Consider the following 16477-nt stretch of genomic DNA (forward strand, 5'->3'; position numbering starts at 1 on the left):
CCGTCTGTCATCGTCCACTAACTAGACAGACGGAGGGACGACTGAGGCGAGAAGGAGGAGATGATGAGAGGAGGGCGGAGTGTGTGGAGACTGAAGAGAGCTGATGAAGACATCTGGATGTCTTCCAGAAAGCGGATTCGCGGCCTCGACAGACACGCGCTTCACTGACAGCAGAACAGTTTACAGCAGGTAGACAACAGGTGCCGACCGGGGATGCTGGACCGAGGACAGGTTGTCCCTTTGCGAGGAGCTGCGACTGAACTGAGCTCAGCAGAGCTCCGGTCCTCGTACTGTGATGGGGGCTTTACGGGACTACACTGCAGTTCTCTGTGTTCATACGTGTTAAGCCCTTAACACACTGAGGCTAGAGCCCCATGTGATCTGCAAAGTGACACACTTTAAGTCCATGTTTAAAGGAACAGTTCACCCAAAAATGAAAATTCACCGCTTATCCGTCGGGGTCGCGGGGGAGCTGGAGCCTATCCCAGCTGACTACGGGTGAGAGGCGGGGTTCACCCTGGACTGGTCGCCTGTCAATCACAGGGCCAACACACAAAGACAGACAAGCACTCACGCACACACTCAGACCTTGGGGCAATGTAGAGCAGCCAGTTAACCTACTGTGCATGTTTTTGGTATTGTGGGAGCTGCTGGAGAAAACCCACGCAGGCACAGGGAGAACATGCACACTGCAACATCAAGTTAATTAAACTTTAAATTTCTAGTTTTTACTTTCAGACCACTTCGGAGTGTTTTGACTTGAACGAACGTGATGTACAGAGTTCAATCAGTTCACTTAAATAACGTTTCTAATGAGACATGACTGGCATATTAGCAGACTTCTCAGCAGCGTGAGAGTTAGAAATAAAACACTTAAGTCACCTTTTGAAGGTGCAGATAAATCTCTTCACGTTTCCTACAGAATTCAGATGCACATTTTGTCAAGTGTTTGCTAAATGCTTCACTTCATCGGCCGGGACCACAGTTTGAAATGCGGTGCGATGCTGCCCCCTGGAGGCCGCAGCCTGTCTGCGTGACTTTGTGTGTGCTCTTACTTTAGTCTGGAAGCAGCAGAAGAGCTGTGTCAGGTAGGGGTGTTTTCTGGCCAGGGCCAGGATCCGTTTCTCGGTCAGAGTGCAGTCCACGTCGTCGTCCTGAAGGATCACGTCTTTCTTCAGCACTTTGACGGCGTAAACCTCGTCGCTGCCTTTCAGCTCGGCCAGCATCACCTGGTCACATGACACGCAGCAGTGAGAACGCGGTCGAAAACACAAACACGACACCAACGAGAGTATTTTTCCACAAAGCCCTCGCTTCTCTTCCCTGATTTGCTCCTCCTGTCTTCTCATCTTTTAACTCAGAGTGAAGCAGAAGAGCAAACACAGGAGAGTAAACAGGGAACAGGTGAACACACGTCACCTTTCCGAAGCTTCCTTTTCCCAGAACTTTGATGAACACAAAGTCGTGCAGGTTCATCTTCTTGACCTCAGGAGCGACATGACCTTTGACCTCTCCGTTCTCCTGGCTTCCTTTGCCCTCCACTCCAGCGCTGCCTCCTCCATCACCTGCTCCTCCACCTCCATCAGCGTCTCCCGTTACCGTAGCAACGGACGAGGCGGACGAGAGGATGTGTGTCTTGTGCTCCTCTCCGCGGTGGTCGAACGACAGAACCTTCCGGATGTTCTCCAGCTCCTTCACGTCTGCACAGAAATGGAAATAAGTCGAGTTCAGGCAAGTGTGTTCTTTCGGTTTGAGGTTTTCATGCGATGGTGAGAACTTCCGAGTACCCTGGTCACATGGCGAGGTGGGCGCGGACTTGGAGCGATCGTCTTCGGCCTTTGGCGCCCCTGATAAAGCCTGCTGGGGGTCCTGACCCTGAGGAAGCTGTGAAAGAGAAAACACCTCTGTCGACATCCTCCTCACAAAGTTGACTGAGATGCTTTCGCTTTACTCGCATGGAAAGACGCCGCGAGCAGCCAGTCAGGTGACTCACCTTTTTCCGTCTCTGGCCGCTGTTCAAGATTTTGTCTGGTGTGACTCCGAGGTCGGAGAGGACTTTAGCGATTCCTCTGGCGTCCACGCCACAGTTAGGAGCTACGTTCCTCTCACAGCGCCTGTGCACATTCACTTTGCACACTGAGACACACACACACACACACACACACACAATGAGGAATGAGTTTATATGAATGGTGAAATAAAAAATGCCGAGCCGTGTGTGTCGTACCTTTACACTGCAGCCCCTGTCGCAGCAGACCCCACAGCAGGGACCCACAGTGGTCGCAGAAGGTGAGGACCTTAAAGTTGTGGATGCTGAACTTGTGCGGCACGTTGACGCTGAACCTCTGAGAGCCGACTGGCTGTAAAATCACAGCGAGAAAGTGAGGAGGTCAGAGTTGGTAGGAAACATACGGGAATGTTGTGCACTAACGTTAAAGCTCCTGGGGCACTTGATGGCCACCGTAAATCAGGAACAGCTGAGAAGTGATGTGAAATGCAGCAAAGGTCTGAAGACTGGCGACTCAGCTCAACTGAATCCTTTAAGCCAGCGACTCTCAAAGTGTTTCTGAACGCTTCACATCTTCCTCAGTCTTTCGCTGCTACAGTCCCAACTTCAGAGTGAGTATGTGTTTTAACAAAAGCAAAGCAGTTAATGGGGAAACACATCAAATATACTGCCTTCGGAGTGTTTTCAACTCAGTACCTCGCCGACGGTGTCCTCCTGCTTCTTCATGCCTGCACACTTGGTAATGATGAGCTCGTGGCAGCGCTTATGGACCACGCAGGTGCACACTGCAGGAGGAGCACATGTACAGCTCAGGTGCACGAGTCTGAAGTGCCTCCGGTTGATAGTCGTGACAAACACAAGTTACGTTTCAGCCACAGCGGACTACAGGAACATTAAGATGTCACTTCAGCCTACCTTGACACTGGTAGCCCTGCTTTCCTAAGACGCCCCTGAAGGTCAGAGAGAGACAGGAAACATGTTGATAATCAGTATGAAACCTTCAGGAGCTGTTTTCCTACTTAGAAAAGCGATTGATAAGCAGTCAAGACATGGAGGAAAGAAAAGCAAAGAAATCCATCAACTTTAATGGATGTAACAAGACAGCAGCTCAGTGGGAGGAAACCTGAGGACAGGCAACAAAACACCTTCGCCGTAAAACCTGTTTGCATGCATTTTAAGTGTATTGCAGTAAGTTATTACGGTTACGATAAACGATGCTGCAGTTTTCTCTCTTTTATGTCACTCAGACCTTTTGGACTCTGCAGTGAGAGTTTTCTTTTTGTCTTTACTGTGTTCAAACTGCCTGAAAGTTCTTCAGACTCATTTCAGTCCGAAGTCTTAGTCTTTAGTTTCGGTTTTGCTGCTAAAAGTTCAGCGTTTTTTAGTCCATCCACACTGGACAGCAGCTTTAAACAGTAAACCTGAGAATATTCCATAAAGCTGTCAGAAACAGGGACCACGTCCTCACCAGATGAAGTCCCTGCAGTGGGAGCAGTAGGTGGGCTGTCTCAGGTAGGTGGCCATGAACTTGTGTCCGTTGACCTGGTGGACCCTCCGCCGCACGGCGCCCTGACGCTTCCTGGGACGCATCCGCTGCCGAAACACTCGCTCCTCATTCTCGGTGGAGGCGGATGCATCTGCGTGCACACACAGGCGAAAGAAGTAAAATAATATGTTATACAGCACACATCAGTAAGCAGGCTGAAGGCTGTAGCAAACATCAAATATGAAAACAGTCCCAAACACAAAGCAAGCTGCTGCGGCTGAGCTGTGCTGAGGTACTGACGTTTCTCCTCCAGATCTGCACTCACACTGCGTGGCCACTAGATGGCGGTGACACTTTTCTTTTCTTTTCCACACAGTCAGTGTCTTTGTCTGTCCTGCTCTTTGTGTCCCAGAGGGGTTTCATTGTGGAGCAGCGGAGATTTCAGTTTCCATCTGAGCCCGTCTTAATTACATACTTGCTGTACCTGAGGCCAGCAGGTGGGCGGGGGAGGGGTCACTCAGCAGTCATGTTAAATAGGAAGGGAAATCCAGCTGAATCGAGGTTCATCCCAATTCCCTTGGAGTGCCTCCTTCACTTGGGTCAGTCCCTCCCAGTGAGGAAGAATGAAGAGAGGTGAGGAGAGAGGAAACGAGGAAAAATCGTAGAAGAGAATTTCTGAAGAATCCACCTGCTCACAGGCGATGACAGCTCCAAACGAGGGCTGCCCCTAATGATTACTCACATTATCGCTATCATTAATCTGACACTTGCAGGTTTTGTCAGACAGGGTTCATGTTGTTGCTCCACATGCAGGAGGATGCCTGACGGAGGATGGAGGATGTCTGAGAGCGTCTGTCGGAGCGTCAGGTGATGTCTTCATCTGTCGATAGAAGATGGAAACTTTGCAACAACCACTGGCTGGTTGCTGTGAACATTCATGTCCTGTAGACCAAGAATCCTTCACTCTGGCACCTTAAAACACTGAGCACATTCATGTTCCCTGAAGGCGCTCCACAGCCTTTCCTCTAGCGCCACCCTCTGGACTGACTTCTACTCTTAAACTCTTCCAGTCGTTGTTTCATTCCTTCCCCCCGTCATGTTCTGCCTGTCCTCCTCACCATCGCCTAGCAACTGACAACTGCTGCCTGGCAACCATGTTCGACTTGGTGTCGTCCAGCGGGGAGGGTTTGGGTCTGTGGTGGGGGTCTGTGATGGACGTGCTGCTCTTCTGTGATGTCCTTACCACAACTCCAAAAGTTAAAGACTCCAGCAGCAGGGACAAACTCCAGTGAGGGACACCAGCCACACCTGTAAAATGAGGCCTGACACACACCTGCTGAGCTGACGTGTTCATTACACCTCATGACACTGCAGTGAAGGAAGGAGCAACCGTGCTGACAAATCTGCTGCCAAGCGCCTGAGGAGAGACGACGACCTGGAACAAAGTGACGGACAGACGGATGGACTGACAACCGGCTCTGCACAACGTTCAGAGCGTCAGAGGCGAGTACACAACCTTGAGCTACGGCAACGAACACGACGTCGGGCCAGGAGTTCGCAGCTGATTTGACCACTCAGGAACAGGTACCAGTTTGAGGCTGGTCCCAGTACCCGTTCAGCACACCAGCAGTGTTTTCTTCTGCTTCAGACAGCAACGACGCCTGACAAGTCAAGGGAAGCAGAGCTAAACGTGAGATAACACAGCAGTGATGCTAAAATGTTTGCTAAGTTCACTATCTCTGTCTCACACACACACACACACATTCCTGTGCACATGCACAAATCTCAGCACGCATTTACAGATTCGTGTTGTGCAGTCAGTCGTATTTTATCACAAGTCAAAGTATATTTCTGTGTCCTCCATGTAAACCTGCAAAACTGATGGATTCCATGCAGCTGAGATGTTCACATGGCCTGTAACACACACGTTCTTAATGCTTTTCCTTCATCCAGCTGCCACGGTTACAGACGCAGAGACCCAGAAAAGAACCGTGAATGAAGTCCTGCACTAAAGATTTTCCTCGGAGGAAAATCGGCCCTCAGCTGATAAGCACAGAGGCGGCACAGCATCGAAACGTTTCACCTGCTTCTCGCAACAGGCAGCAGCTTATCACCTGTCCCGGTGACAGCAGGGCTGTGTGTGTGTGTGTGTGTGTGTGTGTGTGTGTGTGTGTGTGTGTGTGTGTGAGTGTGAGTGTGTGTGTGCATGTGTGTGTGTGTGAAAGCTAATAGGTTGATTGCAGCTCTCAGGCCTGACAGTTCACCCATGTGTTCTCTGCTATGCAAACACATTTAAGTAATGACTGCAATTTTAGCCGCACACACACACACACACACACACACACACACACACAGCTACATAAACATACTGTATACCACTGCAGACACAAAAAGCAACACTCATACAGACCCCTCCCCTCCCCTCCCCCTCCCCTCACCCTCTCTCCCTCGATGATGTAACTGGTCCATTAGAGAACACTCCACTTTACTAATCAATTTATCACCCTCGTCTCCCCCCTCTTTCGACCTCCACTTAACTTCCCTCTCTGTTTTTCTCTTCATGCTTTCTGTCTCCCCAACATGTAATCAGGTACACACACACACACACACACACACACACACACACACACAAAGCTAAAAATTCACCATCTCTGCTGTAATATCCCATTTTAATCCACAACACAAGGTGGGAAAGTCACCCACAGCAGCAGACAACACATGCTGTTTTATTTCCTCCAGAAGAGGACGGAGACGGAGACACTAGCTGCACTGGCTGGTAATGATTTAGGCTGCTATTTGTCACTCATGACGAGGATTTTTTTGCATTCCACTAATGAAATGAAATGAGGGAAAGACAAACCCGACTGAAGTCAGCTGCTGATGTGTGCCGTGGTGGTTTGATTCCACTGAAGAACGTGAAGGATGTGCACATTAGAAGGCTAAATGCTGCATTGGCTTTGTCAGGTGGTGAGTTAACCACACCTATCAGTGGCTTTAAACACCACGAGGTCTTCGCTTCATGACTGATGAGATGACGTGAAAGTTCAGAGTGAAGTCAATAAGCTGACATCATGTCACTCACTGCAGAACAGGAACGAAACTCACACTGTGCGTGTGTTTCCTGGCAGCAAGCCGTTGACTGCACGTTTTTAAACCTCCCCGTTAAAGCAAAGCGAGCGTTAAGGCCCACAGAGAGGTGGTGACAGGACTTTTATTAGCTCCATGGCTTTATGTAAAGTGTGTTCTTTAAGAAGCCCTCATTTATTGTTATGAATTCTCAGTGAAACCCCAACAAGAACACATTAACGCGATGCATTAAAGACGCAAAGTGACTGATGAAACCCATGACGAGACCCATTAGAGACCAGTTTCTGCTGTTGTCCAACAGCTGAGCTCTGAGCGTAGCCACGCCGGTTTTGAGGAGTAAACGTAAGAGGAACTCGGTACGTAGCATCAGCTGTGAAGGCTGGAGCTATCAAACAGATTAAAACATAATCCTCATCCTCATCGAGAGCAATAAGACGGAGGAGATGATCATGTTAGACTGGAAGCACAGCATAACTGAGTGTAGTGAGTTCTTACCTTCGCTGGACGATCCTGATAGGTCAATAACAACATAGACCCTCCCCTCTGGCTCCAAGTCAATCTGCAGACAGGAAGGTGATGGACAGAAGAGGAAAACATGTGAGTAAAAACCTGTTCGAGCTGACCTTGACTGGTCTGTGGCTGCCTGATGTGAACATGTTGTCCACAGCATGAAAGTCACACAGCAAACTGCTCGGGCAACATTTTTATTCAGAAAGTTAAGGTTTGTTCTGGTTGTTCATGTCCCAGTAAATTGATGGGGACACAGAGTTTGTCTCTCTGACACGCGTCCCTGTAGTGTTTCTGTCCATATTCCGAACGAAACAGGACAGGAAGTAGTAAAACGGGTTCATTTTAACCAAGAACTGCTGGTATTCCAAGAGTCGCAGTCAAATGTCAACACTCTGAGTTTTAAATTCCCACTGGTGAGAAGACAAACTTGAAGTTGCTAAAACCAAATCAAGCGAAACAGAGGAAACCAATCACACGATGTTTCACAGAAAAAGACCGCGTCTCCCAGCGAAGCGGCCTTCACGCTGTCTGGAAGTTTTGATCAGTCATTTAGTCGTTTGAGCTGTAAAACGTCAGAAAGGACAGCGACATTCCACTCACTATCACGTGTGATTTTCCATACATGTCCATAACGTTCAATATACTGTGACTGGAAAAAATACAGTTCAGTCATCCACCCACCAGCCAGCACCACAAACCAGAGAGAAACCCCGCGATCGTAACATCCTGTTTGGACGAAATCTCACACAGCATCAACGCAACGGCAATGTGGCAACGTGTAGAAGAGAAAAGTTAGTGAGAAAAGAGAGGCTGACACATATCCTGTCTCACACGCACACACACGCACACACGCACACACACACACACACACACACACACACACACGAGTCTGAATGTGTTTAGGCCAAAGAGAAGCTGTGGAGATCACTGCTCTGCAAGCTGTGGAGTGTCTGCACATGTATGTGTGTAAACAGCAAAGAGAGAGAGAGAGAGAGAGAGTGTGTGTGTGTGTGTGTGTGTGTGTGTGAGAGAGAGAGAGAGAGAGAGAGAGGCCTGTGTGCATTTGAGCTCATCTCATTAAAGCAAGTGGGCATCAGCCAGGGGGGCTCTTTACACCAGCAGCTTGAACCACCCACAGTGTCCATAATCCTCCTCTACACACACACACACACACGCACACACACACGCACACACAGCAGACAGCATTAACTGAGGACGAACAGGCGAGGGTTCAGTAATGTATACAGAAAGATGGAAGGTGGACAGAGAAGCGGAGGAGGGGGAGGACAGAGAAAGTTTGTTGGATCGTACCAATGTGAAAGTACGGGGGGGGTGCACCTTGTCTGATTTCATATCTGTCGTGTGCTAATGCATCTTCATTACGAAGCGTGACACTGAGAGCATTCTGAGGTTTAACAGGATAATTATTCCCATCCATCTGCATTTTCTACAAGAAGCAGCGGAAGGAAGGAAGTCGTTGTGGCAGGCGGACAGACGAGGGGGGCAGAATATTAATATGAATCTGCCAAAGGGGGGGCATTTAAATATCATACACAAGAAAATCACTTAAACACCACTGAAATCTGAGCTGTTTGGTTAGCGGCGCTGTCAGATTCAGAGAAAGAAGCAAAGTCACATCAGCCAAGTGTTTCAGCATCCATGAAATGAGCCAGAACAGACCCGAGCCTCCTGGAAAGGGACTGAGACACTGAGACACTGAGACACTGAGACACTGAGACACGAGCTTACGGTCTGCTCATGTTTCATCCAGTCTGCACATAAACCGCTTTCCTTTAACCGCGTGGGGGGCGGCGTGTGGCGCTTTCAGACGCCTGGGAGGTTTAAACCAATCGACTCCTTATCAAACAAGTGAGTCTTATGAAAACGTGAGGATACTGAGTGTACTTCTACTTCAGTGACTGAAGAGATTCATAACCTGTAGTCTGTGTACAGCAGACAGACGATTTGTTATTCCTGATGTTCTCATAAGGTCAGCAAAAACAAAAAACCAAAAAACGTCTGCACCAGACACGACGTTTGGCCACAGCCGCCTCATTTGCATCACAGAGGCAGAAATACATAAAGAAACGTAAAAAGAAAAGCCGGACGAAATAGTGAGAAAATAACTAAGGTGAAAATGCACAGGGAACAAAATACCAAATATCTAAATAAATAAGTACATTCAGAAATGGTAAAATGGAGAATTAAATAAACTGGGGAATTAACTTTTTACTGTGTTTCACTGCAAACTGAATCCTGCCAACTTTGCTGTTTTCTTGGTGGGTCAAAATAAAATCTTTTAAGGCATCCAGGCCATTTGCTTAATCAGTCAAAAAGCAAATAGTAACAAAGTGCACCCGTCCAATATAACGAGACGAGAGGAGAAGTCAGGAAGAATACACAGTATGAACGCTGCAGCTTCACTAAACCAGCAGTAAAGACGATGAAGACATCACAAAGAAAGGAAAACACACACACACACACACACACACACACTCCACCTCCCTTCCTCTGAGGTCACAGCCCTCCATTCATCAGCTGCTTACTGAGCGTGCTCGGACTCACAGGTGCAAATGTCACTAAATATAGAGCGAGCAGAGGAAGGAAAAGGCTCTTCAGAGAGAGTGAGAGAGTGTGTGTGTGTGTGTGTGTGTGTGTGTGTGTGTGTGTGTGAGACGCACAGCGGACACTCGTTTTCACTCCTCGTCGCTGTTTATTTGAGAGCCGCCGGCTGTGCGAACACAGAGGTCAAAGGTCACATGACGGGCACGGAGGATCGACGCCCTCCTCATCAGGAGGAAGACGTGTGTGCCTTCAGCAGACTGAACCAATCAGCTGCAGACGTGTCATATTTTATCCTGTCAAACTCACACACTCCTCATTTCGCACTGGACTGTAAACAGAAACATAACAGACAGAAAAATAGATTTTTACTCCAAAAGATCATCTCCATGAATCCGCCTCTGAACAACAACAACTACTACACAGTGTGTGTGTGTGTGTGTGTGTGTGTGTGTGTGTGAACTGTGCTGCCAAATGAACATGTATTCACCTCTTTAGAAAACATTCTCGAACTGCAGGCTCATTTATCGGGGAAAAACAGACACACACACAAATTAAATTGCAGGCTTTAACTCAGTTGAGCAGGTTTGCCTCCATCACCCACCCTAATGTATCTGTGTGTGTGTATGTGTGTGTGTGTGTGTGTGTGTGTGTGTGTGTTGACAGCTCTACTTGTGATTCCAACTGGCCCAAAAATAAAGGTCCTTCAGCAAGTGACGACTCCTGTCCACACCTGCCAAGCCAAGGCTGAAGTGAAAGCACATGACATTGTGGAACTCTTGGTCCCAGATTTACTGTACACACACACACACACACACATACACACACAGTCTGCTGTGTCTGTCCTTGCCTAATTTGTCCCTGTTGAATAAGTGATGCAGCAGCACTGTGAACGTGCCAGCTACGGTGACCGACACACACACACACACACATTTTCTCTCTCTCATTTGAACTTCTACGTCCTCAGTTTTAGACCACAGTGAAGTTCATTTTGCTCGTGTATATTCTTCAAATTTAAATTTAACTTTTCCTGACCCCCATTTTACTCTTCCTGAGTATTGAAAAGAAAACCCTTCCTGAGGATAAATAAGCCATACTGGTTTCAGTTTTCACCCAGATTTCCTGCTCTTCTGGACGGGGAACGCGTGACCTCATGGACAGCTTTTGTGTTATTACTCTCACTGCCAGGAGGGGGCGACAAAGGTTCTGCACGGCAGGTTTAAACTTTAGAAGAAGAAAAGTTGCTGAAGTCAACGTTCGGCAGCAGTTCCTACAACGGAGACCAAACGACAGGTGCAGGATTGTAACTCAGCCTGTGGATGGTGACCCATTTTCAGGATTCAGCGACTGCAAGCCATCGTTTTAGTGTTTTGGGGGCGTTTTGTGCTTTTATTATAATGTTGACATTAAAGAGACGACAGCAAATACGGGAGCGCAGGGGTGGGGGGTGGCGTGGAACCCTCGTCCCTCGACCCTCGTCCAGCACTGTGACTAGAACAAGCTGTGCTTTAGTGGGCGATGACTTATGTCACATTTAAAGGCACGACACAAGAATGTCCACCTCGGCCTTACACAGACCCTCACCTCACGTTTTAGTTCAACATCCAGTTGGATCACCTGTGAAGTGACGTGTCCTGAGTGTACACGGGTCCAATAATTTGTGTGTGTGTGCAGAATATGTGAGCTCAAAGTGTGCATCTGTGCAGAGGGCGGCAGTTAGCGTTAGCTTGTGGTTTCACACAGATGGAGATAGAGATCACTGTCTGGAAGGAGAGAGAAAATGGAGGAAAAACATGTGCATTAACCTCTAACTGACTCATGGCGGGGTTTATGACACGCATGAGGGAGGAGGAGGAGGAGGAGGAGGAAGAGAGAGAGAGAACATTATGACAGAGGGACCAGAGGGACAGACAGCGACAAAGACAGAAGTCTGCTGAAGGTTTGTGAAGCCACGCTGACATGAGGTTGTGTTAACACTCAATCACTGTGACACCAGCTGCATTAACTAACTTCCACTGCCCGGTTAGCAATTATGGGATGTAGACGTTGTCGCATTGCAGCGTCCTCCGGCGGCACCACACCTCAGTAACGTGGGATGATTAATAATGACCTTTTGGCACACGCACTGTAAAAACAACAGCAGCGAAATCCACAGTAACTTACTGTGTTTGTGCACAGCAAAGCGCTGTAAGCTACGTCACATTCAGACCAGCCGGGGTCCCGTCAGGTGGACTGTAAAGATCCAAAAAAAAAAAAAAAACACTAAGAAATAAAAGGATAGAAAAAATACCTTCTGCAGCGAAATCATCATCAATGGAACAAACCAAAGCAACACTGTTTCATATCAGAGTCGGTCAGGATGTGGAAACGATCTCACTGCACGTTACATGTTGGAAATACTGCGTGCTGTTCACACATCTGGCACGTTCATTCGTTCACGCCCGTGGAGACGACAGACGTCAGAGTTTATTAACGCGTTCGCTGCAGCTCCCTCAGAGCTGAGCAGGAACAGACGAGTCTGAACGCTCATCTCCACTAGCCTACATCATGGCCTGTTCTTTTGCCAGCTCTATCATGGATCTGCTTGAACATGTTGCCATGTCTCGAAAAGAACCAAATTGTCTCTGGATTATCTTACACACACACACCCACCCACACACACACTACACATTAACTCAAAACATACCTGAAGCATTAGTCGCCCATTAGCTCTTCTTAAAGATTTATGCCGGGCTGTTTGGCCTTTACAAACAGGCCTGCACTGAAGGCCTCGAACGCACCACGTGACGCACATCTGCACTGATGAATTTACAAAGTGACACAGGTTGATCACTCATGAACGTGTCTAACATCTGTCTTTGACAAACTAACAGCTGGACACGTGTGTGAAACAGGAACATGTACACGTGATCTGTGAATCACAGCTCAGCGTGGAAGGCTGCCTGTGCGTTCGCAGCTCCACGTTTGAACACAAAAAGTCTCTCGTGACCTCGGGATCAAAACGCTCTCGGCTCAAGGTCCACTTACTAACCGGTATCTTTCAACCATCTCTAACTGTCTCTCACGGCTCTGTCTCATTCACTGATGAAGGCTGTGATCCTCCTGCCTCCAGTCAAGGTAGTGTGAACACTTTGTTTGTTTGTGTTGTTTATTTTTGTTGTCTGGATGGTATCCATGGCAACGCGGTCATCCGGAGCCCCGGGAAGGGACACGTTAAGGCACCTTCGCGGGTTTTGACTCTCTCTCACATCTCTGACTGAGGTTTGTTCAGAGATTCAATCCTTAGGGTCACATGTTGTCAGCTTGAGCTTAATGAGCTTCATTTTAACCCAATCACACTGAGACGCATTCCTCTGAGAGACACACACACACACACACACACACACACACACACACACACAGATGTCCCAAAGCTTTTACAGTTCACATGAGTCTTTTAGTCAAGCTGAAGTCATGTGGCTGCATGTTTTCTCAAAGAGACCAGCAGCTCCAGACGCAGGAGCACAGGACGGACGAACGTTAAAGAAAGGCTGTGTGTGTGTGTGTGTGTGTGTGTGTGTGCTACCTTGAAGCACGAGCCCTGTATGGACCAAATCTGCTGACTGTGTCACACATATCAAATTTCATTTGTTACCACAAGGGTTGTTCTCATTAGTCAAGCGGTGCTTTAAACGTTGCTCCCCTTGCTAGTCGGCACCAGAAAAGCCAGTCGGTTGGGAAACTGATGGCGAACTCTAAGCCTAACGTCCATGTAGGAGCCTTTTCTTGGTGAAATTAGTCGTCAGGAACTTAATTAATACACAGATAACTTTTTTGTGTGTACTGTGCAGAGCAGCATCAAACGTCATCAACCCTGACATCACAATGAGCTCCATCAGTTACCAGCTGAAGTGTGTGCTGTGGTCTGTTTGTCATGAAGGTACACTTTGTGTGTGCGTGTGTCCGTGTGTCCGTGCGTGCGTGCGTGCGTGCGTGCGTGCGTGCGTGCGTGGAGTGACAGGGTGTTTTCTCTTCTCTCATCCTGTTTGGGAGGAAATGGAGACGTCTCGTTACTAAGTTTAATTCTGCCCTGTGGAGCTCACCGGTGATTTATGTTACAGACATTCCACAGACGCTTGAACTCCACGCTTCAAATTATGATTTAGAAACTTCATCTGACTTGCTGCACAAGCTCTGCCCTGTGTTTACCTTCCTCAGATGAGCAGGATCCTCACTTAAAGCTGAACGAAGCGGTTCTGTCTGGTGAGTCCTCGGTCTGATCCTGACTGCCGGCCTGACTTTGCGAGGACTCGGGTGAGGAGATCTACTGATCGGTCACATGACGGGTTAGCAGCGAGCAGACGCCTCAGAGAGACGCTCCAGAGGATGTAAGAATAGAAGTTAATGCGTGTGTTTTTTCTTTTCAGAAACATTAATCACACTGAAGTTCTGTGGAAAGTTCAGCGTCGTGTTGAGGAACAAGCGAGTTCAGTTTTAGTTTGTTTGTAAAAAGTCTCCAAGGGTTTCTGGAAATCACAACATTTTAACACTCATCTTATTTCTGATGAACTACTGCACCTCATTGGATAGAAACAATCACACACATCATCGCTGTGTGTGTGCTTTAACACAGATTCTGTTGCATCCTCATTTTTAATGAATGAAGTCTTTTTAATTTCTGTTTTGAATATTAAATGTTTTAAAATGAAAGAACGTGAAACCACAGGGTAAACATCCACCAATCAGTTTACAACAGAGCACAAAAACAGACGTGCAATCAGCACAGAAAGACAGGAAGTAACGGGAGACAAAGAGACGAAAACAACAGGAGTCTCCACCAGAAACGTGAGCGAGGAGCATCAGCAAAAAGCACGGCACTCGCAGCTCTGACAGAACGATAACAGCACAGCATTCATCTCATTTGTGTTGGTGCAGACAGGAGCAGCAGCAGCAGCACATTTCTCCGTCCTGCTGGACTGTCATGTGCTGTAAGAGGCACAACGTACACGAACAGGACTGCAGATGAACGAGAGATAACAGGGGCCATCCCCTCCGTCCCTCTTCCCTTCTTTCTCTGGGAAGTAAACTTGGACAGTGAAAACAGGAAGTAGGGCCTACCGTGTGACTCAAACACGCTGCTGCTAATATTAGACTGACACACACACACACAGTCCTGCCCCTGTTTCCTTCAGCCCACAGAGGACACCCCTTCACCACAGACTGCAGGGAAACAGAGTCCAGCAGAGAGCAGGCCTGAGCTCTTCCTCCACTCTGTTTGTATGAGAGTTCAGGAAGGAGCACGGAGAGGCTGCAGTGCCTCTGAGCAAGGCCACCACCCAGCCGCCAAAGTTATTCTTTAAAAGTAGGAAAAGCACAGAGTAAAAATCCAGAGGATTATCGACAAAGCGTACTGTTCAATTCAGCATTTTAATGTTGTAAAAATGTATTTTTATTCTGAAAGCTTGTCATCTGTTCTGTGAGTTAAAATCTTTTTTACATTATGTCTCAATATGACTCAGCTTTTCTTGTATATTTTGAGTTGTGTACTTAAAGTTCCCCAAATGCTTCCAACAATGTTTACACTTCATTCAAACTAACGTGTCATTTGGTCACCTGTCAACGGACATCAGGACCAGAGAGGTTTAAACATGTCCGACTTTAACGGAAAACATGCCGCCGATGTGCCCTTGAGCAGCACAGGGAGCCACACTGAGAATCAGTGCAAAAAGCTGCTCTTGTGCTTTGACCTTTGTGGTGCACGAACGTCTTTGCAGAAGAAACGATGTGCAGTGAGGCAGCTCCACATTCCTCAGATGGCGAGGGAAGGCCCCTCATTAACATGCAACGCTCTGAACGTCTTGCTGCTCTCTCGGTCTCGGCAGACTTTTCCTTTTGTGCCGTCAGCTCCTGCAGTTGAACCGCCGTCGCTGACACTTTCACCCGCAGGACGACCACACAGCAGTCTGGCTTTGTTGCAGCGAGGGCGGAACAACCACAGCTTGGGAACAAGAACCACTGACAAACTCAACGCCGGAGATGTTTGTTTAGTCTGTCGTTCCTGACTGCAGACTGGAGAATACTTTATGAGGTTTACCAACAATAAATTTGGAATCTGCAGCTGCTGATTATTGTCAGCACTGCATGATGTATCAATTAAAGAAGTAGGAAAACTCTGCTGGACAAATTCTATTCTGCTCCGCCAACCGAGCGAAAAGACAAAACAGCCATGACTGACTGTTTATTTTAACACCTGCATGGTGTCCACGCCGTCTGCAAACTTGGAGGTGAGCATTTATGACTTATGAGATGTTTGCAGGAAAAAAATAAATGCATCTGCACTTTACAGAAATCCACTACGGCTGACAGGAAGTGTTCTTCACCAGAAGATTTGTGGCAACTGCCGGCTGAAGCTATTTGGCACAGCGACTCAGACTCAATGCTCAGATGGTAAAACTTCAACAAACAGAACTCAGATCGCACCCAGAACACCAGAGAGAGAAAGTCCAGACAGAAGACACATCAGAGAGCTCTCTCTGCCAGAGGACTCTTTGTCTCGCTGTCCTCTATAAAAACAATCAAATATGTGAAGGGTCTCTTCCCACCCGAGTGTGACGGAGTGGGATGTGGGTTCAGAGCGAAGTGCTCGTGTGCAGACCACTCAGCCCGATGAACTTTGACTGAAACCAACTATGAGAAGAGCCGTGACTGAAATATCGCTGGACACAACAAATCGTCTCTGCTACGCCTACGTGTCTCTGCCTGCAGACGATGTCCACCGGTCGTCTCTGTCCCAGTCCCACCCGATCAGACAGAGGAGCAGGGACTCCTTTAGACCAGCCTGTGTC

At 47.9% G+C, this 16477-nt stretch overlaps 1 protein-coding gene across 1 annotated transcript in view; it reads right to left on the minus strand.

The window, feature by feature from the left end:
* Positions 1 to 16477, minus strand: part of LOC124065853 (protein kinase C epsilon type-like) — a 46526-nt gene that overhangs the window by 23002 nt on the left and 7047 nt on the right. The window contains exons 2-10 of the mRNA XM_046401681.1: positions 7077 to 7140; positions 3477 to 3645; positions 2924 to 2958; positions 2705 to 2793; positions 2228 to 2360; positions 1994 to 2136; positions 1788 to 1884; positions 1420 to 1700; positions 1056 to 1229 (exon numbers count right to left, since the gene is read on the minus strand). Of these exons, the coding sequence (XP_046257637.1) occupies positions 1056 to 1229; positions 1420 to 1700; positions 1788 to 1884; positions 1994 to 2136; positions 2228 to 2360; positions 2705 to 2793; positions 2924 to 2958; positions 3477 to 3645; positions 7077 to 7140 (1185 nt within the window). The remainder of the gene's footprint in view (positions 1 to 1055; positions 1230 to 1419; positions 1701 to 1787; positions 1885 to 1993; positions 2137 to 2227; positions 2361 to 2704; positions 2794 to 2923; positions 2959 to 3476; positions 3646 to 7076; positions 7141 to 16477) is intronic.

This window comes from Scatophagus argus, chromosome 10 (assembly GCF_020382885.2).
Source record: "Scatophagus argus isolate fScaArg1 chromosome 10, fScaArg1.pri, whole genome shotgun sequence".
Lineage (NCBI taxonomy): Eukaryota > Metazoa > Chordata > Actinopteri > Scatophagidae > Scatophagus > Scatophagus argus.